The 25,205-nt window shown below is 43.0% G+C and overlaps 2 protein-coding genes across 3 annotated transcripts in view; both read right to left on the bottom strand.

The window, feature by feature from the left end:
* The window catches only part of immp2l (inner mitochondrial membrane peptidase subunit 2), a 218,561-nt gene that overhangs the window by 191,324 nt on the left and 2,032 nt on the right, over positions 1-25,205 (bottom strand). The window contains exon 1 of one of the 2 annotated variants that reach the window (XM_026172421.1): positions 11,125-11,228. The exons of the other annotated variant lie outside the window; for it this stretch is intronic. The gene's annotated coding sequence lies outside the window, so the exon portion shown is untranslated. Of the gene's footprint in view, positions 1-11,124; positions 11,229-25,205 lie in introns of those variants that run through there. 2 annotated transcript variants of the gene reach the window in all.
* On the bottom strand, positions 7,093-10,070 carry LOC113025048 (zinc finger BED domain-containing protein 1-like). The gene is made up of 3 exons (XM_026172419.1): positions 9,517-10,070; positions 8,993-9,254; positions 7,093-8,645 (listed from the first exon to the last, which is right to left on the bottom strand). Exons 1-3 carry the CDS (start codon positions 9,696-9,698, stop codon positions 7,242-7,244), a joined length of 1,848 nt encoding a protein of 615 aa, XP_026028204.1. The 5' UTR covers positions 9,699-10,070; the 3' UTR covers positions 7,093-7,241.

Here is a 25,205-nt window from a genome sequence, read left to right as displayed (position 1 = left end):
TGCTGTGATGATCTCTCATCAGATGTGACGGGGCTCAAACACTCTTTGGGATGATCCAGATGTTTTCTGGCAGATGTGATCTTTTTGGTCAGCAGTGGTTTTCTCCTTAAACTCTCCCATGGAGCCATTTCTTCTCTTTCTTGTGGTTGAATCATGACCTCTGACGTCGTCGATGGTCGAAGGTTCAGCACCGTTCCAGCGTCCTCCATGTGTAGATAACGGCTCTCACTGTGGTTCTGTGACCTTTCAGACTGATGATGTCACTGACTTTGGTTCTCAGCTGGTTCTTTAGATCGTGGCGTGATGTGCTGCTGGTGGAGATCTTTCAGCCTGCTTCACTTTATCAGACAGCTTCTGTTGTGGGGAGTTCTTCTGGTAGTAACTTTAATAACGGGGCACCGACTCTTCAAAAGAAGACGCTTTACACAGGAGGGGAATTTTCTGCTTTAGAATTTGCACAAAAAAATCAATAAAGGAGTAAAACTGAAAATATTTTATAGTGTGGTAATGGAGGAGGAGGAGTTTTTACCCACAAACAGTGAGACTCCTCAACCAAAACACAAACCGGACAACATGATGGACAATCTCACACACAGTACATAATTTGCACTTTATCTTTCTTCTCTGAACCTTATCCGTACCTTATTATATACATCTGTACTATGTAAATATGTATTTTTTATAGTCTTCTCATTCAACTCATTACAGTGCAATATCTTGCACGTCATGGATATATATTTATAAGCACAAACATATGGACTTTTACATTGTTTTTTTATATATTTTTTTACTTTTAACTTTTGTTTCTTTTCCTTTTTTTCTTAGCTTATGTAAAATCCTTTTTAGCATGTTTGCACAGTCGGGGGGAGTACTTTTTTAGCCAGAAAAAACATTTCACTGTATGTTGTACCAGCTATAACTACATGTGACAAATAAATAAAGAATTGAATTGAATTGAATAATGGTTGTAAGAAAACAGGCAGTTTAGGGGTTTATCCCCACACTGGTAGGTGATGTTCACCAAGTCCAAGCAGCTAAGATCTCAAGGAAAGGTCACCAGGAAGACAAACATCGATCTTGTGTGGACCCAGATCATCCACAGCACATCTGATGCCCATATATCCTGTAACAGACCAGACTCTGAGCTCCACAACAAAGTCTGTGACCGGCAAACACACACAAGCACCCTTATGCCCGCATTTAGAGGGCCAACTAAAAGCCCCCCCTCGACAACTTTGACATTTGCTCTGACTTTGTATGAGGTACTTATATGAAATAAGTCATCCGCCAGATAATCTCTTTAACCTTATCACTGAATATTTATTCATCTCCAGCCCGCCGAGCCTCGCCGTGCTCGCTCAGCCAAAACTAAGGTGATTACTGGACGGGTGTCAGTGTTGACTGTAAGCTGGGCGGATCCAGGCCCACTGCCCGGGACACAAATGGGATTTGTCTCTCATGCAGAACATCAGACGCGGCTTTTTAGGCAACGGCAGCAGGGAAAGCATTACAAAAATGCCTGCTTCCGCTCACCTTGGAGGACTAATGGGCAGTTTGGCCCACCAGCGATGCAGTCATTAGCTCCGGCAGCCACTCTGGAACACAAATACAGGCTGAAAGCCACTCGACAGCACAGAAATTACACCGAAATAACCTGGCCGAGGCAGCACTGCACATCTTTCTCCTTGTGGCTGCTTCACAGGCTTGTTATGAACCAAATAGCAGGTGTCAAAATGCACTTGTCAAGAGAAACGACAGCAAAAATCACAAATGACAGCACTTAGAAGAGAACAAATGAGACATCTCCTCCCGAGTGCGATATTTCGGGTGAAATGTGGGTTTCTTCCCCCAAAGCTTTCGTGAGCTGGGGGTGAAAAAAAAGTTTATCTTCCTCCCTGCTGAGGCCGTTTAGCAGCAAACACCACGGAACAGCACGACTCCTCCCACCGCCACATCACACTGCAGCAACGCAACCAGGACGCACATCTACACCACATGTCACCTACACCTGCTGCACCTGTCAGCTGACCAGAAGCTGGTGGGTGGAGTCATATTTAGCCAAGCAGTTTCTGTCATTTTCCCTCTGAAATATGAAATGCATAAATATTTGAAGTTGACTTATGTAAGCCTCCTTATTTGTATTCCTAAATGCTCACATAGAAGTGGGCGGGGCTTCTGCGTTCACAGTCAGGGTGGCCGTCTGACATGACCATATTAGGGCAATCTGCTCTCTATGACATCACACAGATTCAAGAACAGAAAAACTGGGCATTTAGAGTCTGAAGCCTGAGAGTGTGGCTCCCACAGATGACTCCTCCCACTGACCTCTCTAATGCGCAACAGGAACAACCTGCCCTGGAACAGGAAATAAAGCAGCTCCAGTGTCAGCACCAAACATCTGCTCTACTGAACACCTGCTATGATCATTACAGTAAGACCTAGGTTTCTCTCACCCCAACCAATCACAGCAGATGGCCCCGCCCCTCCCTGAGCCTGGTTCTGCTGGAGGTTTCTTCCTGTTAAAAGGGAGTTTTTCCTTCCCACTGTTGCCAAAGTGCTCGATCATAGGGGGTCATATGATTGTTGGGTTTTTCTCAGTGTATATTATTGTAGGGTCGACCTTACAGTATAAAGCAGCTTGAGCGACTGATTAGTTCTGTATTATAACTGAATTGTTCTCGTTGCTGAAGTTAAAGCAGCATAAAACAGACTCAGCAGACTGATTAGAATCAATCAACGTTTAGTCATTTTCACTAAATGAATACAGGAAATATTCATAAATATGCACTCATTAATGCATAATTACATCTTCCAACAAACTGATTCATTCTCATAAACTGAATTCATTAAAAACACACAGCAGCTGGTGGTGGAAGCTGCCGTGTTTGTACTCCATCTTTTATATACAGTCTATGGGCTCCAACGCATGTTTCGACCTTGGACGGATTCTGAAAAATGTGCTATAAATAAATATTTTGCTCTTTTCTTGTGTGCGTGTCTCATTTTGTTATGTACTGTAGATTTATTTGTTTATGTAATAAAAAGTAATAAAAAATATCATTCAGCTGTGCGAGTCCACAACAACAATATAATCTGATATTCCTGAGGAGGGAGGACAGCAGCGCGGCTGATTACATCTGTAATATCTGACATTTAATCAAGCTGGCAGCTCAAACTGCCTTTCAGCAACATGACAGCATAACATTATCGCTACTGTGGAAATTATACTGCAGCTCAGAGTATTTCATGAAAAGAAATCTAGAGTTACTAATCAAATTCATATTACTGAAACACAACAAAAGGGTCCTTCGAACAAAGGAAGAAGCGAAAGCTGCAATTATTACCGAGCTCCACAAACTTTTAGAATCAGTTATCTTTCCACCAGTGTTTTTTTTTTGTGTGATGAATCTTTAAAATGTCAGAAACGTCCATCAAATCTGCCCCTCTGTGTTCCCAACGGAAACTCAATATTCAGCTTACAGCTAATCTAAGCAAAAAGAAAAATGAATACAAGTCCCAAACTGAATGACAGTTCTGTTAATCTACCAACTAAAAATCAGGCGGCAGCAGCTGCTAAGCTAAGCTCGATCTCTATCTGCCAGCAGAAGCGTCCCCACGGGCGTTTGAGGACGGACGACCTTAAAAATATGATCAAAGTATCGAACGCGTCAACATCTGAGGACAGACGGAGACGGTGAGGCTGGTGTGGAACAGCAAGGTCCAGGGTATAACTGAGAACAGCATCATCTTAGTCAAATGTCAGTTACTGAGTGTAAACATAACAGGATGATGGACTTAAACAGCATCAGCACTGCTGCAGCAGTGATGGAGACGAGCTGAACGAAATCAGACGCTCTCTCTCACAGAGGGCGGATCCACACACTCGATCCGCCAGATTTTCATGTCGGGTGCAGATCAGGCAAATGTGTTAACCACCACACTATGGAGCCACTGAGCAGCTATAAGAGGAAGAGCATGATATAAAGACCCAGTGTGCACCGCCTCATGCTTCCTTTAGGGGTCGCCACACTGCTTCAGCTGCCACCACCTCCTCCTACCCCAGCATCCTCGTCTGTCACTCCAACCCTCTGCACCAATCCTTCACTGCATCCATGAACCTCCTCTGAGGTCTTCCTCCTGCCTGGCAGCTCCACCTTCATCATCCTCTGCACAGATATTATCAATGAAACTGCAGCAGACCTGTGTGAATCAGACCGCTGAAGAAGTCCTGATCCACCTGCTGTAATTAGTTCAGTTTATTTCTGTCTCTGTCCACATGAATCCTGCTGCGCTCTGTTCATTAAAGGGAGGAGCAGACACTTCCTGTTTGAAACCAATATTTTTGTCTGTGACTGTTTTTGTTCTCATGTCCTTGGATGTGCTGCTACTTGCTCTCAGGATTAATGAATAAACGATGAGAGCCAAAAGACGATCAGATCATTTCTGCAGTGGACAAAAAAGGCTGCAGCAGGTTGTTCAAAGTAAAAGGACACAGATTTGTCACATTTGATTTCGTTCTGTCCTTGGAATTTGATTCTATCCAACCCTCTGATTGATTTAGTCTTCAGAAGTCTTACATTTGAATTTTCTGACTGCCTTTTAAGGCTCTGTTTCTCAAGGCTGATGTAATAGATATATTGTTCGATCAAATGACCAAATTCAAGAAAAGTTCCCAGCCTGAAGTCCGTGGACAGAGTGCTGAAACACCTCTTAACAGAAAGGTTCTGAGTTTGGTCATAAAGATTTTCAAATGATGGGAACTAGAGAGCTGCTTCAGATACGCCATTCAAACTTTTAGGCCAAAGATCTGAAAATATGACTTCAAGAATTTGCATCCATCCATTCTGAATGTAAAAATTGGAAAACTTGAATTTGCTTTAACATTTGCTGCAGTTTCATGTTTGAAGGCCTGCAGAAAGATCAGTTACAAAACTACGTGGTTGAAATTTGTAACACACGTTCCCAATAATGAGGTTTAACTACGCAAATCCCAAGAATGGCCTTAAACATTTTAGAGCTTGGAAATGCAGGAGGAGATTATTGTGACATTCCAAAACATGCAGCTTCCATTTGAATTTTATTTTGTGTTTGGTAGTAACAACATGTCCAAAATGCTTTGACCTCCTGGGACCTGGCATCCTTATATGTGGACATCACATGTTGTGTTGTCTAAACCAAAATAATAAATTTTGCTCTACAAGGGCCTGATATCCACTTACGAGGATGTTATACTGCCACTGTTCTATCGAAATTTAAAACGAATGTCCTCATATGTGGATATTATTTTCATCAGAAACAAAAATCAGGTAAATCTTTGTTTTAACATTCATCAGGTCCCAATCAGCCCAGATAGCAAAGAGAAATTAAAAATACATGTCGTGAAAGAGTTTGGGTCTTAGGAGGTTAAAAAATCCAGAGTTGAAAACCACAGAGTGACGCCACAGTGGCTACAGCCATCTTTTATATACAGTCTGTGAGTGTGACTTTCAAGAACTGGTTCTGGACCACTGAGCAGATGTGGGATCTGTGAAACCACTAAGAAGATACCGACGGGCACAGGTGCAGCCATTGTGCCCGATAAACACACAACCGTGCTAAGTGATTTTCCTTGTTTAAATAACACATGAGCTTAAGTGATGCAGCTGATGGTGTAAACGTGTCTTTAATAATCAGATCTGTAGACAGCTCGTCTTATCCACAGTCTGATGATACACGTCGGCACAGCTGGAAGTAGGGCGGGGCGATATGGCCTAAAATTCATATCGCGATATAATTTGAAGCATGTGCGGTAATGATATATTCTTTTCTTCTGTATAACGTATTTTCCACACTATAAGGCGCACTTAAAATCCTTTAATTTTCTCAAAAATCGAAACTCGAACCGATTTGGGCACAAATCTGTTAAAATATTTTAGTACAACTGTGGTAAGCCGCACTGCTTGATGGATTGTCAGAGCATTACGGCTGCCGTAGTGAGGAGCTTCGCGGAGTAATCTGGGTCCAAAACTCCGTCAACTTCAGGTCCCAAAGTCAAACGAACACTGAGAGTTAAAAACTGTCTAAATTCTTTCATCTTTAAGTAAATAATCAGCGTTGCTGCTTTATTAAGTTTAACATCCAGGCATCCATGAAAACAGAATTTATTAAATTTAACGGAGTTAGAAGTTAGCAGGAAGTTAGCTCGCTAGTTTCCACCTAAACATTTCATACCATGTTCTGACTGAGATTTTTGAAACTAATTAAAACGTACAGCTCTGCTACCACTTCCAACATAAATGAAGACAGAAAAATAAACAGCAGTGACGTTTGCAGGGTTACTGAAGTTGGACTACCTGGTAGCTATATGATGTTGTGCTACGTGATCGCTAGCGACACAGCTATGTTAGCATAGCATAAACACAGTGAAGCTGGAGGATGAACGCCAACTTTTTTCCACTCGATAAAAGTTAACGTGAGGGATTCTGGTGGTCAGGGACAAATGCAATCGCATAGCAGGATGCTGTACACGGGCCAAACTTCAGTCAGGAGAACAACTGAGATTATTCATCCACAATACGAGGTTAGTCATTAATATACTGCAACAACATGGGAATAGAGCAGCTGTGAGAGGATTCAACATTAATGAATCAATGTTACAGAAGTGGAGGAAGCGCAGTTTTTGGCTTTCCCCATATTTCAACAGTGCTTCATGTCTTTGCTATGACTGTCGCCCGCCATAATTTGCAGATGATAATGGTTGTAGCCACTGCGATGCTTTCGACCAAAACAGGCGCAGCTTGATGACATCATCAACATGCACTATCCCGATAGAGCGATATAGTCAAAATCTCTATCGTATATCGTTTATATCGCCCACCTCTAGCTGGAAGTTCAGCTCTTTAAGGACACTTAAGGACACGTGCTGACATACAACTAGGGCTGCCACAAACGATTATTTTGATAGTCGACTAGTCACCGATTATTCTTGCGATTAGTCAACTAATCAGATCATCATCCATTGGACGTAAAACGTACAGATTATTGCAGCAGCATGCATCTGCTCTTATACAACTATCATTAGCTTACAGCTTTAAGTGTTTAAGGTATGTGAAACTAAAAATAAAGACAAGATGATAGTTTATTAAACTTTTAATGAAATTTCAAGTTTGAAGCCACCCGAAAACAAATATAACAAAATAGCATTTTGTGCTCAGTCCTCACAACTATATTGAACTTTGGGACTATATAGTCAGTATAGCAATCTACACGAGATTATTGTTCATAGCCAGGAAAGTTAGCTTTTCTACATGTTCTGCAGAAAGGCTTGCTCTCTTTTGAGAGCAGATGTTCCCTGCTGTGTAGAAGATCCGCTCCGATGGGGTGGCGGTTGCAGGAATGCACAGAAAAGATTTAGCTAGCTTTGATAGTGTGGGGAAACGTCCCTCATTTTCGCTCCACCATTTAAGAGGATCATCCTTTTTAGAAACTGTGGCTTCTTTAAAGTACAGCTGAACTTCACTTCTCACAACTTGGACATCTTGGTCCTCCTTAGATGCTTCTTCCTCATTGTCACCCTGACTGTCTGTGTCAGACTCAAGGAGGTTGTCCAGAGCAGTCTTTTCAGTTCTACCTGAACCATTGGCTGTCTGCACTTTTGCATGCTCATGTGTCCCAGCATTTGCTTCTTTGACAGCAAGCACTTCAACAGTCCCCTGCACTCTGATGACATCTTCAGGAGCCAAAAACGTCAACTTTCTGTATCTGGGGTCCAAGGCAGCTGCGAGAATAACAGGGTTTTCTTTGTCTGCTGAGAAAGTACATATACTCCCCCATCTCTGTGTTATGCCTTTTTCTGCACTGGCAATGAAAGATTTTCCTGAGCTCGTCTCCAGTTGGCTTTGGTGTACAGCCCGTGTCAGCCCTTTGACCACCTGTCGAAGACCTGAAACCGTTGTGTACTTCTGTCCACTAAGGTAAACAGTAGCAGTCTCAAAAGGTGCCAAACCTTGCTTCAGTTCTTCAAGCAGCACCCACTGCTCTGGCTTCAAGTCGAAGTAGTGTTTCCCCCTTGGCGTTACCTCGGGATCTGAAAGAGTGGCAGTGAGAGGCCAGCGCTGTTCGAGGAGTCTTTCTATCATGTGGAATGTACTATTCCATCTTGTACTGACATCTTGGATCAGTGTATTTTTCTTCACATTCATTTGCTCCTGTTTCATTTTTAGTCTTGTACTAGCCAGCTCGCTTCTCTTAAAGTGCTCCACTAGCTGCCTAGCAGCACCTAGTGCTCTGCTGATGGTGGTTTCTTTGAGAGCAGTATTGACTATGAGCTGGAGTGTGTGTCCAGCACAGCGGATAGAGGCCCATCCATGTTTTTCTTCAAGCAGTCGCATTGCTGCCACCATATTGGAACCACTGTCATGTACTACTGCTTTTATTTTGGCAGGCAAGATGTCAAACTTTGTTAGCACCTCTTCCATCCATGTCATTATATTGGCACCAGTATGCCTCTCCTCAAGAGGCATGGTATCAAGGATGAAGCTCTTCATCTTCCAATCTTCACTCAGGAAATGGCAAGACACACCAAGGTAGGCCTCTGTTGCACGACTGGTCCAGACATCAGCAGTCAGGGTGAAGAAACCTTTGACACCACCAAGGGTCTGCTTTACCTAAAGATATGAGATGATTTGGAACAATAGTAAGCATTAGGGAAATATATTACAGTATATTTTTTAATTATTAATAATGCTTGTCAGTTTATGCATTAAGATTTGAATTTACCAACTGAATAATTCAGTTACATCAAATACACTTACGTATGTTAAACAATAAACATTCAACATATCAGTAAAAAAAAAAAACAACAACTTTCCATTACATGCTTTAACCAAGATTAATTTATTGGTTCCTCAGTCAGCAAGCTCTATATTATTTCATCATGAAATGTATTAAATTCTAATACAAATTGCTATTTTGTGTTTGTGGTGTGAGAGAGTGGAGAGAAAGAGAGACCAACCTTCTCAAAGGTAGCATCATATTTCTTTTCCATCAATTTGGTGAAGTGGGATCGGCCTGGTAGGTAGTTATCATGGTAATGTGGGTTGAACTGCTTGATCATCTCTTTGAAACCTTGATCATCAACCATAGACAGGGGTCTCATGTCCGTCACCAACATGTTCAAGATTGATTCAGTCAGGACATCTGCTTGCCGAGGTGTACATGTTGTTGGCTTGGTGACAAAGTCGTCCATTGAAGACGAACGTATTTTTTTAGCAGTCCTGTAATGTTAACAGCTATTAATATAAGCAATAACAAGTAGTGCTCTCAGCGTTAATCTCGTCAATACGATGTTAACGCGGCAAATCCCCGTTAGCGCGAAAACGCGGTGCGAGGGCTGCATGGCACTGACTAACGGGGATTTGCCGCGTTAATGCGGTTATGGCGTTAACATCATACTAACGAGATTAACGCTGACAGCACAAATAATTAGCAGCTTGCTGTTTATAATAATGTTAGCAGCTAACTAGCCAATTAGCTTACCGAGACGACTGTACCACTTCGTCGTCGGATGCCACGACGTGCTTCCTTTTTAGATGCTCGTGCATCGCCGTTGTACTGCCATGGAAGGCAAGTTCCATTTTGCAGATTTTGCATTGGACCTTCTTTTCTTTTGTTTGGTCAAAATGCTCCCAGACTTTCGAGTTCCTTTGCCGAGTAGCCATGATAACGGAGACTGCTGCTTCTTCTTCTTCTTCTTCATCTTTGGCGTTTAACGGTATCCTTGTAGGTGCATTTCCGCCATCTTCTGTTTCAGTCCGTTATTACACTCTTAAAATCCTACTGTTATTCCTGCACCTTTCAGGATTTTACGGCATTCAAACGATGTGTCGACTATTAAATTAGGCGTCGACGATTTTGATAGTCGACGTAATCGTGACTAGTCGACTAATCGTGGCAGCCCTACATACAACAGTCTTTCTGCTGGTAAACACTGTCGTATGCAGAGATGGGCATGTAGGGCTGTAGAAACTTGTTTCTACAGCGAAAAATTAAACTTCAAATCTGAGCGAGCAGCGAGCACGCTGCCACGGGAATGTGACATTCACAGAGAAACCCCCGGATCCTCCCACTGACATGACCGCCGTGGACAAACCTCCACCCGCCACACTAATGCTAAACAGGTGACAATAGATTTAAGAGCTGCTGAGTCTTTGATTTGATTTATTTTCTGCTGTGTTTTACTTGCATCTATGTGAAAGAGTGTAAACACAAAACATGATTTTATTTTATATGATGGATTATGCAGAAAATAGTTTTAAATGTTAAACACATTTCTTCTTGCATATAATTTAATTTTTGCTTGATGCAATGTGAATAAAGTTAAAAGATTAAAACTAATGAAAAGTTTTAAAAAGAGATTTTTCCATTTTACTACATTTTATATGATGGATTATGCAGAAAAAACAGAACTGGGCTAGAGGGCTATAACTTTATTACGTATTCAGGTTGTGTATCATGTTTTTAAAAAGTAACTAATTACCTTTGAAAATAAGTAATCAGTAAAGTAATGGGATTACTTTCTTGGAGAGCTAATCAGTTATTAGTAACTAATTACAATTTTCAAGTAACTTGAGCAGCACTGGTCTATGTGGCCTGAGACAGGCTTATTGTGTTGCCTAAGTATCCCAGAGATGTCCTTTACAGCTGGCTCTCTGCTAAGCTGCCTGTTTTATGTGGCAACATCAGTTCTTCCCTTGAGTTTGGAGCTTTACATGACACGAGTCAGTTTATTAAAGTCAAACACGATGAAGCACAAGGAGCAAAGCACACTTCTTCAGCATTTTTCACAAAAACCCATCAACTATCTTCGATAACAGTCCACCTTAACAACACTCATCCTCACACCATCTCTTCCGTCCACCTTTAGGCTCCCTGTCAATGCTGTTGACCTGTGTGTGCTAACAGCTAGCTGGAGCTGCTGCTAGCCGTCCTGCTAACTTTTCAGACTGTGTTAGGGTCACAGACAAACGTGGGTGACCTCACAGAGGCAGAGACACGCGGGGAGCGGAGCTCCCACCAACTGAACACCGTTTAAAGCACGAGCGCAGCGGCGATACAGGCTCAGAAGCTAAAAGCTAACACACCTACCAGTAACGTGAGTTCTGGCTTCCGGTTGTCCTGTCACCACGTGTCGGCCCCCCGGTCCTAAAGCCTGTCCGTACCGCTCTCGTTTTCTGATGTACGGAAGCCCTTTAGGTCAATTTTGGACAACGAGAATAGTAAAATTAAAGGATAAAAGCACAGTTGTTTTATGCTTTGTTACTATTTGATTATTTTTATTTGTCACAGTTTTAACTTTCAAATCCAACGAAAATCAGTCAATTCTTTTCTTTTTAAATAAAATGAGAAAAATACATGTTTCAGATTTTCTCATTTTATTCATTCATTTTGGTATCACGTAAAGTTTTGACCTACAAAATGTGCTGGCTTCAGAGACTACAAATATTAAGCTAATAATCCCGAGTGTTACATAATAATTGATTTTAAAACATATTTATAAAATGTATTTATCTACAAAATTTGATTTACAAAATGTTTCCCCTTTCTACCTCCTCATTTTGATTTTTGTGCCTTAATCTCAGATTTGTGAGCCTCAAACCTTTCAAACTTTTGAATAACTGAATGTTAAGTTTTAGTTTCATCTCTGAAACATGAACTTACAAAGCCACAGCTTTTACCTCCCACTTTGTTGTTTTGTGCTGTGATGGGACGCTCGGTTCTTCCTCTAATCCCTGCTGTGTTTTTTGGACTTTGCTTTATTTGATAAAGGGTTGTTCTCTGTTGCTTCAGCTCTTTTTCCACAGTCTGCATCTTCCTGTGTTTCATGACACAAACAGTGACTTTCTAAGATTTTTACTTTTATCTCATAGTTAGATTTGTAAAAATACGTTTGAGCTTTTATTGGAAAGCTGTGGATAATTTCTTAATCACCTTGACTTCCAACCAAATTTGATAATTTAAAATCATCTGGGGTTTTTGGCTCAATCAGACTAATGGCCTTTAAAGCTGAGTGCCACAGACAGAGGGAGGAATATTAACAGATGGACTAACATACTGCTGGTTTGGGTCTCATCAGAGAAATAATGAGTGTTTCCAGCCATATTCTTCAGAAATCAATCTCAGAGGCTCGAGGACACCCCAGACTGCTAGATTAGATAGACTCTTAATTTGACACAACAGCCTTTGCATTTACATTTTAGTCATGTTGCCATTTCTGCAGACGTTCAGGCTGTTAATGGACACTTTCAGGACAGCCTGCTGTGGGAAATGAATGCGAGAGCTCACACTTACAGAGCAGAACAGTGTCTCCCTGAGGAAATGATCACTGATGACTCACATCAGCTGCAAAGAAAACCACTCAGAGGGATGCTGTTCATCTTGTCTGTTAGTCACCCAAGTGTCACTCAGTGCTCGGCATCAGTTCTTTTTGTTTTTTTAATACATATATGTCAATGACAGATGTAGGTACACTTGATTAAAAGCTCTGAATCGTGAGGCAAAACACACAAAGGCTCAAAAAGTCAGAGTACAGCCTGGTGTGTCCCTCACATCCACGTTAATCCATAAGCACGCACACTCTGACCTCTGCGAGTCGCGTAGTCGTATCCAAAAGTTACCTCGAGTCTTCATGAAACAATATTTCATTGACACAAGCAATAAGGAAGAAAGAGTATATACTCTTCATCTTCATGATTCTGCATATTTGTCACACCTACATGTTTCAGATCATCAAACAAATTTTTAGATTACACAAAGATAATCAGAGTAAACACACAATCCGGTTTTTAGATGACGAGTTCGTTTATTAAGGCATCAAACTATCCAAACCTGCCGGCTCTCTTTGTTAAATCATGAATTAACTGTGACTGAGCCCAGTTTCACTGCCACAGCAAAGCTGATCACTGTGGCACCTGCTGACTCACAAACCTCTTAAACAGAAGCTGTCTGACAAAGTGAAACAGGCCGAAAGATCTCAACCAGCAGCACATCACGATCACGCCACGATATAAAGAACCAGCTGAGGAACAACATCGGTGACATCATCAGTCTGAAAAGTCACAGAGGCATTTCTAAGGCTTGTGAGAGTCGTTATCCACACCTTCACAAGAGTGACCAGCCAACCAAACTTACTCCACGAGCACATCATAAAATACATCAGTTCTGTCCTGTGACTTAGTCAATGACAGCTCTTTAAAACGAGGCTCTAAGGTGAGGTCTTCTCACATCGTTAAATCCTCTGTAAGTCTCGTCCTCACCTCCTTTCCTGGTTCGGGCGAGGATAAGAGGACAGGAGGTCGGGATGTGAAATTTGAGATTGCTTTTGAAGCGCTGATGAGATTTGCGGTCGCCACCTTCTTAGACTTTTGGAGGCAGAAGTGTTCGTACTGGACGAGATGGTGAAGTTTGAAGCTTTCCCCACACTATAAATGGTCCAAACCTGTCTGTCTCTGCTGCTGGGCTCACTGCTGGAGCTTCAACTGGACAGTAGAGGACAGATTAGAGGAACGGAAGTGTTGGGCAGTTAATATTGGTGTAACTTTGGTCACCGCTAACAGGTTTGTGGCTAAAGTAAAATTTTCTGCCATAGAAGAGAGCGGTTTAAAGCAGCGGTCCCCAACCTCCGGGCCTCCGACCGGTACCGGGCCGCGAGAGTTGAGGCTCAGGTGTGAAATGTTTGGTTTTCAGGGTTTTTATCGGTTTTCAGCGTTATTTTGTTATCGTTTTTATCGTTAACTTGGTTTTCCTGGGTCTTTTCACGTGTGTTATGAATGAAGTAAGGAAGGAAAATACAAAGCTGCTGCCCGCTCAGGTCGCACAGAGGCTTGTGTTTTATTAAATTTAAGAGTTTATTATTCAGCAGAATAACTCACGTGTCTCTGGAGGAGAGCTGATTATACCTCAGAAAAGCAGAAAGAGTTTTAAAAGACTCGAGTTTTAAAAGACTTGGCTTCGTCAAACAGGCTGCTGATGGACAACTGAGCGGTCTCAGCTGAGCGCGCAGCAGTCGGGATCAAATGCAGCACGAGTACAATCACGAGAAAAGAAGAGCAGCCGAGGAATTAGACATGAAGGAAGCAGGCCCGCTTCAAATGAGGAAGTACTCGTACCAATCAGTTTTAAAGCAGCCATAGCTCTTTTATGATGAGGGCCTGAATTCTCCTTCAGGGCTTAATTAAAAGTGGAATGTAGAAGCCATTATCACACCGAGTGGCTGGTCCTTAAACCACCATTTCCACGTCTCCACAGTGTTTTAAAGAGGAACCACAGATGAGAGGTTATAATATTACAGAGGAGCAGTCACAGGGCACAGTTTGGTTAAAGGCTCGATGCAATAATCGAATAATAATCATTTATTTTGTGTTGCTTTTCAAAGTTGCCTCACGTAGGCTGTTACAACAAAAGAGAGTTATAAATTAAAATATATAAAGCAGCAAAAATAGGATAATAATAATGTTTTCATAGAAGATGAAAAGTCATGAAAGTTGTTTTATGAGCTCTGAGTTTGAATCAGTGATTTGTTGATTCCTGATCGACATGTTCAGTGTTTGATGGCTCCAAGCTGTCGCTCTGTAGTCTTTATTCCACTTTGTTTGACATGAACTTTGGACTTTGACCCAGTGATTTTGGGTTTGGGGGCTTCTGTTTAATCACTAGTTTGCTCATTGTTTCCATGAAGTTGACTGTTCCTGAGCTAATCTGAAGGCCACATGAAGTTTGAAAGTCTGTAGCGAATGACAGGAAGTTGGCGACCTATGCATCTCAGCATCTCCTGACCCCGCGCTGCGATTTACGTGGCCTACAGCTTCATGGCCGGGTTGCTGTTGTTCCCAGTCTCTTTCCCACTAACAGCTGACTATGGAATATTTAGTAGTGAGGACATTTCCTGACTGAACGTGTTGCACAGGTGGTGTCCTATCATGGTACCACACTGGAATTCACTGAGCTCCTGACAGCGAGTCATTCTTTCACAATCGTTTGTAGAAGCAGTCTGCATCCTTAGGCACGATCTGATATCGTCGTGTTGGTGTTGTTCCCACATCATCATGAAAATGTTGTTCCAGGTTCAACATTGCAAGTGACCAATCAGAATGTTGTGACGTCATACTTTTGCGACTTCGGGAAAAACCGCCGTAAAACAAAAAACTGTACTTAAGCTGCGAGAAACCGCCTCTGTCTGCCGATCAACGGACCCTGACCCTAACCCTAACCCTTTAATAAACGGTAAGCAGAATTGATATTGTCCTTGCAACATTGGAATTTCATAAATGCACGAATGGCTTGGCGCGCAAAAGAATAACGTCACAACAATGTGATTGGTCACTTGCAATGTTGAACCTGGAACAACATTTTCATGATGATGTGGGAACAACACCAACACGACGATATCAGATCATCCCATCCTTAGCTGCTTGACTTTATACACATGGAGGTGAATGGAACACCTGAATTTAATGAAAACAGAGTCTTTGTGTTTTTAGTTGGTTTAGCCTCTTGAGTGGCATCTTGTTAAGTCTCTCCAGTTTCTTGTTGATTGTGTCTATTTGGTCGGTAAGTCTGACGTCATTAGCCATTTCCGGATCCAAACTCCACTTCAGGTCCCAAAGCCAAACGAACACTGCGGCATCACTGAGAGTTACAAACTGTCTAAATTCTTTCATCTTTAATAAAATCATCAGCGTTGCTGCTTTACCAGGTGTAACAATTAAGTTTAACATCCAGGCATCCATGAAAACAGGATTTATGAAGTTTAGTTAGAAGTTAGCAGGAAGTTAGCTCGCTAGCTTCCATCTAAGCATGATATAGCATGTTCTGACTGAGAGGGTTCTGAAAAATTCAAACGTACAGCTCTGCTGTTATTTCCAACATAAATGAAGACAGTAAACTAAACAGCAGTGACGTTTGTAGGGTTACTGAAGTTGGGCTAGCTGCTATATAATGATGTGCTACGTGACTGCTAGCGACACAGCTATGTTAGCATAACATAAACACAGTGAAGCTGGAGGATGAACGCTAACTTTTTTCCACTTGATAAAAGTTAACGTGAGGGTTCCCGATGGTTTGGGCTTTTTTAAGGGGCTTGTTCAGATTAAATAGAACAAGATGCAAAGCATTAAAACATGTTAAAAACACAACAGTCTTAGTAAACACAGAGTAGTTCAGACCTGGCAGCAGGGTTCATACGTCACACTTAAAGAGCAGATGGGTCTAAGCTGCTGAGTGTTTCTTCTTCACTTACTATGTGTTTATACATCACTAATACAGATTGTGAATGAGATGTCATATATCTTATTGTTTGAACAGAGTGAGTAATTAGCAGAGAGATGAGTTCAGTATGTCAGAATTTGGTAACTGCAGTGTGAGGAACAGAGAAATGCAACCATCTCCAGGCCTTAACTCAAGGTTAGAGATAAGAAATGGAAAACGAGGAGAAGAAAACTAAATGTCAGCTTGTAAATGGATAATTTAGCCTGACTGCAATCAGCTGACAGTCTGAGTCTGTTCCCTCCAAACCTCACTGAGCTCAGCTGCTGAAGCTAATCAGTCACCTCAGAGGGCGACTCCAGGCACCAAACTTTGACTCTTGTTGCCTCAGCAGCTGGAAACAATTATGCGACCAATTACAGGAACTCTGAGCAACAAATCAACAACTGTTCAATAATTTCAGTCTGCATATGGAGAGCAGCCTGTACATAATCTATGTTAGTGTATTGGGTGTGGGTTGATGGGGGCATTTGGTGTGTTTTTGCTCTCTCCTTTCCACAAACGCTCTTTCTTCCTCTTTACTGATATTTTCTGGATTTATCAGCTGAGCTGCACCTGAGAGGGTGATCGGAGAAGTCGGCCAAGTGTAGATGCCAGCGATCAAAGGCGCTCCCGCTGTGAACGTTTGTTGGAATGTGTGTTTAATAAGATGATGGCGGATGGAGCTCACTGCACAGCAGAGAAACTGTCTCAAACTGGGTAAAGACTTTTGAAAGACACTATGATCAGAAGAAGATCCAACATGGAAGGCTGCACGGAGCATCTTTTGGACAGACATGAATACAGGTGTACATTTTGCCTTCTGGTGTGCCTTGAAATTATGCAAATTATTTCCCCTGCACCTTCTGTACTACCATTGCAACATGGCTGAGAAAAATTGGAAGATATCCAGTGTTCACAGGTAGAGCTTAAAGGTAATCTGTCATCGTTATCTGACAAAATCAGCGAGTCATCCACAAGCCACAGGATCCTGTATTTCAAATCCCAGAGCATCTTTCTGGATTTACTTACCCTGACATTGGTGGTCAAGTTAAGCAGTCACACAAAGCCAGTTACAAACTCACTAAGTTAACTCAGGCTTTCCCCACTTTCCTGGTGTTATACCTAAAACAACTATAAACTGCCACAGTCAGAAAACTTTTGCTCCACCTACTGAGTACCCGCCTAACCTAATGTGACCGCATGGTGGCCCAACACAACCCAATTTACGACATCTACCAACACTTTACAACAACACAGTAGATTAACAAAGCCGGAACATTTACGGAGCATAATATATTATATTCCAACACAAAAAAACCCTTCAACACAGTCCGTCATGGTGAAGAGAGAGCTGAGAGTAAAAGCGAAGCTCTCAATTTAACGGTCGATCTACGTCCCTACCCTCACCTATGGTCACGAGCTGTAGTGACCAAAAGAACGAGTGCGGATACAAGTGGCAGAAATCAGCTTCCTCCGAAGAGTGGCTGGCCTCTCCCTTAGAGGATAAAGAGTTTGGCCATCCAGGAGGGGCTCAGAGTAGAGCGGCTGCTCCTCCACATCGAAAGGAGCCAGTTGAGGTGGTTTGATAAGGGCGTCTGACAAGGATGCCTCCTGGGTGAGGTGTTCTAGGCATGTCCCACTGCAAGAGGCCCCGGGCCAGAACCAGGACACGCTGGAGAGATTATATCTCTCGGCTGGCCTGGGAACGCCTTGGTGTTCCTGCGGACAAGCTGGAGGAGGTGGCTGGGGAGAGGGAGGTCTGGGCTTCTCTGTCTCTGACCCCGGATACGTGGAAGAAGATGGATGGATAAAATAATCCAGATCAAAAGTTACAAACAACATGAATTAAAGATCATAACAATGCATGCACTCATTTACTCACAGCCAGGCAGACCTTCAGTACAGTAAAGAAAAACACAACTGTTACACAAAACAAGAAAAACAAAGTAAAACATGAAGTAACCAAAAGAAAAATAACAATTTTCTGAGACCAGAAAAGTGACGTGAAATGTAGCAACAGAGACGGAGCAAAAACACAGACAGCAGAAAAAAACCTACAAATACAGAAAAACAACAAACACATGACACACACCCACATCTGGTGGGATTTCCTGAGCTGTTCTGACATGGATGCAGTCATGACATCACTGTCACAGGTGTAGGTGGTCACCTGCAGATGTTTAGGAAACATGTTACACACAGTTCTGTGTTGTGTAGCATTGTGTGTGTGTGTGTGTGTGTGTGTGTGTGTGTGTGTGTGTGTGTGTGTGTGTGTGTGTGTGTGTGTGTGTGTGTGAGCTGGATAAAGAGCAGAGGAAGAAGAGCCCTTGTGGCTGTTGTGACTCTGATCCGTGTGGGTGACTCAGCTCGCATCGTGACGTCTTCTGAGGTTCTCGGGCTCCAAACACGAGGAACGGTGTAGGTGCCGAGCAGGCGGTTGCTATGCAACAATTCATCGCCAGCAGCATCCAGGTTGGACCCGAGTGGAGAGCAGCAGTCAGGCGGAGGGGGTGGTGTGTTCTTTGAAAAGCCGGAGGAAAGCAGCGTTTCTGCAGCGAGCTGTCAGTAGATTTGATTATGTGGAAGCTTAATGGAGAGGATCAGGCCAGAGCAGCTGCAAACGGAGATACGGTGCAGATAAATCTGGAAGACCGGGATGGAGGATGTGTAAAAACAGGCAAAGTGGGGCCTGGATGAACAGAGTGACACTAATTTGAAGTTTGCAACAGGCTGATGTAAGACAGGTACAGTGAGAGGCAGCACAGTGTTTACGCTTTACAGTGAAGGGATGAAGATGCAGAGTCTGTAAATGGAAATATTTACCGATCAGCTCTTCTCGATATGAAGCCGACCTCACATCAGCTGTGACGGTCTGGGTAATGTAGGTAATGAATAAATAAAGTACTTCCTGTTCTGCTGCACTGATTGTGATCATCTTTGTTGAATCCAACATCGTCACAGGAGAATTATTTTAGCATAAAGTTCAAAGATCCGGGCAGTCTGGAGTTTTTCTACATGGCAACTCTGCATTCACAATTTCCAGTTCTGGTGAGTAGAACTCTTCAAATTTCACTCAGTAAAACTGCAGCTCGGACTTCTTGGACGTTCTGTTGGTGCAGTAACTTCACAGCAGTCTTATTATTGATCAGATGATGTCATTAAAAATGCTCCAGAAGACTCAAAGCATAAACATGGTCCTGAGGTCCAGGTCAGGTGAAGCTGAGCAGACAGCTCTCGCCTGTGTCACCATCCACCTGTCATTCAAATAGGCCACACCCCTAGTAATGCAAAATTTAATCCTTAGTACAATTCAAACGGGCGACTTATAAAAACATTGTGGTTGCTACAGTTGCTATGAGGGACGAAAGGATCCATTGAAGGCGGACATTTTAACATGGGAGTCTGTGGGGACTGCCTCAGCGCTGGAGCCTCTGGTGGACGTTGGAGGAACTGCAGCTTGTAAATACTGTGTTTGATAAATATTTGATTGTTTTACAGATTCTCAGGCAGTCCTAACACTCCAGCTGCATTATGTCACGCTAAACTTAAAATAAGACGGCAATCTCCTGACAACAAGACAACACAGCGGTGGTTGCTCAGTGATTGGATTGAACTATTTGTTGCTTTTAGTGACTGACTGTGAGCGCTTTCTTGTGTTGATAAAGGTCCAGGTGACCACTTTTAATCTGAAGGTGATTTCACAGATCACCTGGTGGGAGTCTCCAGAATAATCCTCCCCCCCCCAGAGCTTCCAGACCCTCTCAGACAGACTCAGGGATGTGAAACGGCCAGCATGTCGCAACAAAGTAAATCTCTAAAAGTCCCACGTCTCTTTGCAAAAGTAGACTTGATTCAGTTGTTCATTGTTGTGATGTTCTGTGTATGCAGATAGAAGAGGTTTGTCACAGTAAACTACGACACTGGGATGCAGTGATTCAGTTTAGAAGCAGTCAGGCTCACTTGGTTTGCTGCTGTGTGGATATTTTAGCACTCTGAGCTGCGGTGTGGACGTCCAGGCCTCCAAACGCGCTTTTGCTTCACCTGAAGCATCAGGAACCCTGCGCTCTTTGAGTTACAGTGTTCAGGCTTGGAGGGAGAAAAAAAAGAAGATTGATGCGGCTCGTGTTGAAGTCACGGTCTAAATCAGAAAGCCTCATCATATCCAGGCTGACCGAGGCTGCCTCGCTTCTCTCCAGGGTTTAATTAGAGCCCCCGGGCTCGGTGTGAATAATGCAGCACCTGAGCGCACCTGAGCGGCCTGCTCGAGCAGAACGAGGAGCCGCAGGGAGGCCGAGAGAGCACCACCTCCAGAGGGAGAGAGAGGGTGGTGAAAGGGTTTGAAAGAGTAACATCATAACATCTGAAGGTTTTCATGTCACTCTAATGATGTCCTGACAGAACCACGAGGGGCATCAGAAACATCTGTGTCACACCTGTCCATCACTACATCTGTGTTAGTGACACTGCTGGAAGAATCCAGATTGCTTTGATTATTGTTTCCTTCCATTTTGTTTGCACTAACACTGCAAGCATCAGACTAAATCATACTTAGTATGTATGACCCCACAGCACCATATCACCCTATTAGAGCACTCCGCTCTCGCTCTGCAGGCCTACTTGTTGTTCCTAGAGTATTTAACAGTAGAATGGGAGGCAGAGCCTTCAGTTTTCAGGCCCCTCTTCTGTGGAACCAGCTTCCAGTTTGGATTCAGGAGACAGACACTATCTCTACTTTCAAGATTAGGCTTCAAACTTTCCTTTTTGCTGAAGCATATAGTTAGGGCTGGACCAGGTGACCCTGAATCCTCCCTTAGTTATGTTGCAATAGATGTAGGCTGCCGGGGGATTCCCATGATGCTCTGGGTGTTTCTTCTTCACTCACTATGTATTAACAGACCTCTCTACACTGAATCATATCTGTTATTAACCTCTGTCTCTCTTCCACAGCATGTCTTTATCCTGTCTTCCTTCTCTCACCCCAACCAATCACAGCAGATGGCCCCGCCCCTCCCTGAGCCTGGTTCTGCTGGAGGTTTCTTCCTGTTAAAAGGGAGTTTTTCCTTCCCACTGTCGCCAAAGTGCTGCTCACATGTCATTGTTGGAGTTTCTCTTTTGTCTCTTTATTATCATAAGGTTCTTACTCTACAATATAAAGTACCTGGAGGCAACTGTTGTTGTTTTTGCTGTATAAATAAAAGTGAACTGAGTTGAATGTAATTTGGTTGAACAGGAAATTCACATCATGGATCTGGAGCAGCTGTGTGATGATGTCATGTCAACATGGACCAAAACCTCTGAGGGATGTTTCCAGAAACTTTTTAAATTTGTGCCACAAATGACTAAAGCAGAAGAGAGCTCAGACCCAGCTTCACTGTCATTCAGCCATTTGACATGATATGAATGAAAAACAGATTCTCTGTCCAGGACCTGGGTCTGAGCGACCCAGGGTCCATGAGCATTTATGACTCTTGTTATATGATATGTGTTTGTTTCTGCATTGTGCTGCTGTTCCTGTGTCTATGATGTTGGAGACCTCACCTGCTCAACCGCCACCATCACTTTACCTACCTGTTGCTGCTGCATCACCGTCCAATCTACCCCCAGTGGCTGCTACACCACCATCATTTCCACTGCCTGCAGCTGCCACACCAGCACGGCCTGCGTGTCACAAACCACCTGCAGTGCTTCGCCATGGGCCATCGGAGCTCTTACGTGGCTGGACCTACTACAAGGCTGTCATCAGATCACTGGCCGGCCACCAGAACTGCTATGCCGCAGCTGCCAGACCTGTGGCAGGCCGCTCGAGCTGTTTTCCTGCCGTCACCGTCCATCGGGCCAGCTGCCAAAACTGTGGCAGAACTGCGGTTGATTTTTTCAGTTTTTTGGGGACTGTTTTGACAGCGCTGCTGGACGTGCGGTCGGACTTTGAAACCGTTGGGATTAGGGGCTCTGTTTGCTAGAGGATTTTGTTTTTGCACGGAGAGTGCGGAGACTCGGGAGCAGAGTACAGACACTTGGGAGAAGGCGCGACACGGGAGTCGTGGGAGCGCACTGGAGATTTGTTGTGTGTTACATTTACTTCACTGTAAATCAACGCACTGTTTACTGCACAGAGTCCAGCATTTAGGTCCTTTCTCCCCCACAGTCTGCCACACAGACCGTGACATTCTCAGGTCTCAGTATTGCAGCATGCTACCAAACAACGAGTAAAACATTACAAATAACTACAATTAATAGAACAAGAAATTCTCAAAAATAAGTACTGAAATATGCAAAAACGTAAATAACAATCACAAATATATAATATTTATATTTGGTTCTTCTTTATTTTATGACTATTTACAGATTTTCACTGGAGGCATCAAAACTATGGATGAACACATGGAATTAAACCCTCGGCCTTCTCTCAGCGAGCTTCATGCTGTAGTCACCTGACATGGTTTCACTTCACAGGTGTGTTAACTCCAAAGCTGGAATCCTGGAATTTCTTGCCTTCTGAATCTGGTTGGGACTAGAAGTCAGGGTGGCACGCAGTAGGGCTGCACGATATTAGGAAACCCTGCGATGTGCGATAACTGCGATCAATATTGCAATAACGATATGACTTACGATAAAATAAATAGCAAAACAAACAAAAAACCCCGACCACATAATTTACGTTTTACTGCAACAGTTTTATTTAAAGAAAGCTGCCGTATTAGCAGTGTAACAACAAAGTGCACTTTAACATTGAAACATTGCCCCCATAAAAATTTTTGGGTCTTCTTTAAGGTCCCAGCTGGCCAGCACCTCACGTAATACACGGGCTATATTTTCACTAGTGTGAGAGTTTGGAAAACACACAGTCTCTAGACACCGTGTTTTCAGTTCAAAGTCTTCGGTGAGGAAGAGCACTGTGAAACTCATATATGGCTCCGTTGTACGACTTGATCATAGGTCTGTAGCATAGTTTTCAGCTTGGCTCAGTTCAAATGTGACGGTCTTGTGTAGGGCTGGGTATCGTCCATGATTTCTAGAATCGATTCGAATCCGATTCACAAGGTCCTGAATCGATTCGATACACGATTCGATTCAATTCGATTCGATTCGATTTAAATCTGGGAAATTTTGCCTCAGTCAGATTATAATTCAGATCAGCACATTTACATATTTTTGTATCTATAAAAAGGAAGCTGACACACGCAAGACTTTATCACAGGTGTGAGCGTCACAGCAGATGCCTTTGTGTCAAAGTAGCTGAAGATAAAACACAGAAACACATGAAGGTGGTTTTCCTGGCCTGGATTTTATAAAAATATTCTGCAGTACATCAAAAACGAAAGAAAACCATTAACCAGCTTATGAACATTGCCTCTGAAGTTACAGCGGTTTTATTAGAGACAGCGTTTTGCATAATTTTAAAAAGTTTACATTTGTTCAGAAGCCTGTTGAACGGCAGAAATTAGGTTTTCTCTTTGGAAGTAAGTAAAAAAAACATCGGCCGACAGCCTGTAAACAACAGTAGACTTGTGCGTAACAACCAAGCGAATAATGCAGAAAACAGATTTCGGGGACAGACGGGAAACTGTTCTTGAAGTACAGAGAGAGAGAGAGAGCTGTGCATGAAGTGTGATTTTATCCTGGTGGAAGCAAAACAGCAACAGTCAGAGTGAATTCATGACGATGTTTATGTGAAGCGTTTGGATCTTCTTTTGCTGCTGGTTCGGTCAATATTGTTTGGAGAGAGATCAAACTAACAGCTTTAGAATCGGTGCAAAAACGGCGTGAACACAAAGCGCGGACCCGCCGAAACATCAGAATCAGCGAGCTGTCGGCTTTCAGCCCCGAGCGTGTCCGTGCCGTCGGGTGAGAAAGTCACATCTCACTGATCCTGATCCGTCGGCGCTTTGTGTTTACGTCTCTGTGCAGAATCTGTGTTCTTGCTCTCATTCACTGTTTTAAATGTTTGGTGGTTGTCAAAATTTTGTGAAGTTTCACCTGAGATTCTGGAATTTCAGGCAAAATACATTTATATTAAAAAAATCAATTCAGGATTTTAATGAATCGATATCACGTTATCCAAGCCAGAATCGATATTAATCGATGAATCGATTATTAAAACCCACCCTAGTCTTGCGGCATGTTTCGTACATTTGTGGAATGGCGACATGGGAAAAGTAGTTTCCTGAGGGGATACGGTATCTCCGGTCCACTTTATGTATCAGACTGGTGAAGCCCTCCCTGCTAACTGTATTTATAGGCATCATGTCTTTGTCAAAAAATGTGTAATGGCCTCTGTTATTTCTTTGTAGCGCTTCCACGTTTTCTCATAAGGAGTTCCACTTTAAAAACTCGGATGCAGAGACGGCCGTTGGACTGCGGCGCTCTTTGTCTTAACATTAGCAACATTAGCTAGCCCTGTCTTTCTGGAACTCTTCAAACAGTTCTCTGTGGTCGTGTTGAAGATGATGGTGGAGTCGTGTTTCCTCTGGTGGTTGCCACGAGTGTTCGGCAAGTTTTGCAGAGCACCTGTGTTTGGAGAACGTCGTCTTTACCAAATCCAAAGTACCTCCAAATAAGCGAGGTACTATTTTTTAGCCACGAGTTCATAGTCAGTAGCGTTCTCGTCATGCGTCTCGCTCTCAGCCATTACAACTCCGACTCGTCGCTGCAGCGTTGTTCGCTCCCCACCTACATAGGAGGCGGGCCTCTAATCCATTTGATTGGTTAATGCCGTGAAGGGCTCTGTTCGACTGGTCAAATGTGTAAAGGGGTTTCTTTGATTGGCAAATTCTTTAAAGCACGTGCGTAAACATTTTAAGGTACCCAATTATCGCAGTTTGCGCCGTCTTTTGCAATGGGCCCATCGCACAGGCTGATATTGCGATGACAATAAATTTTTTATTTATTGTGCAGGCCTAGTACACAGCTGACAGCTCTATTTG

This window comes from Astatotilapia calliptera, chromosome 7, assembly GCF_900246225.1.
Source record: "Astatotilapia calliptera chromosome 7, fAstCal1.2, whole genome shotgun sequence".
NCBI classification, from domain to species: Eukaryota; Metazoa; Chordata; class Actinopteri; order Cichliformes; family Cichlidae; genus Astatotilapia; species Astatotilapia calliptera.
This window is presented reverse-complemented; position numbering and strand designations above follow the sequence as displayed.

What these genes read in the sequence shown, in the direction of transcription:
- LOC113025048 (XM_026172419.1), bottom strand. Translation starts at nt 9,698, where the DNA reads ATGGCTACTCGGCAAAGGAACTCGAAAGTCTGGGAGCATTTTGACCAA. An exon ending in GAAGTGGTACAGTCGTCTCG is followed by an intron (nt 9,255 to 9,516) that starts GTAAGCTAATTG and finishes TTAACATTACAG; the next exon opens with GACTGCTAAAAAAATACGTT. An exon ending in ATGATGCTACCTTTGAGAAG is followed by an intron (nt 8,646 to 8,992) that starts GTTGGTCTCTCT and finishes TCATATCTTTAG; the next exon opens with GTAAAGCAGACCCTTGGTGG.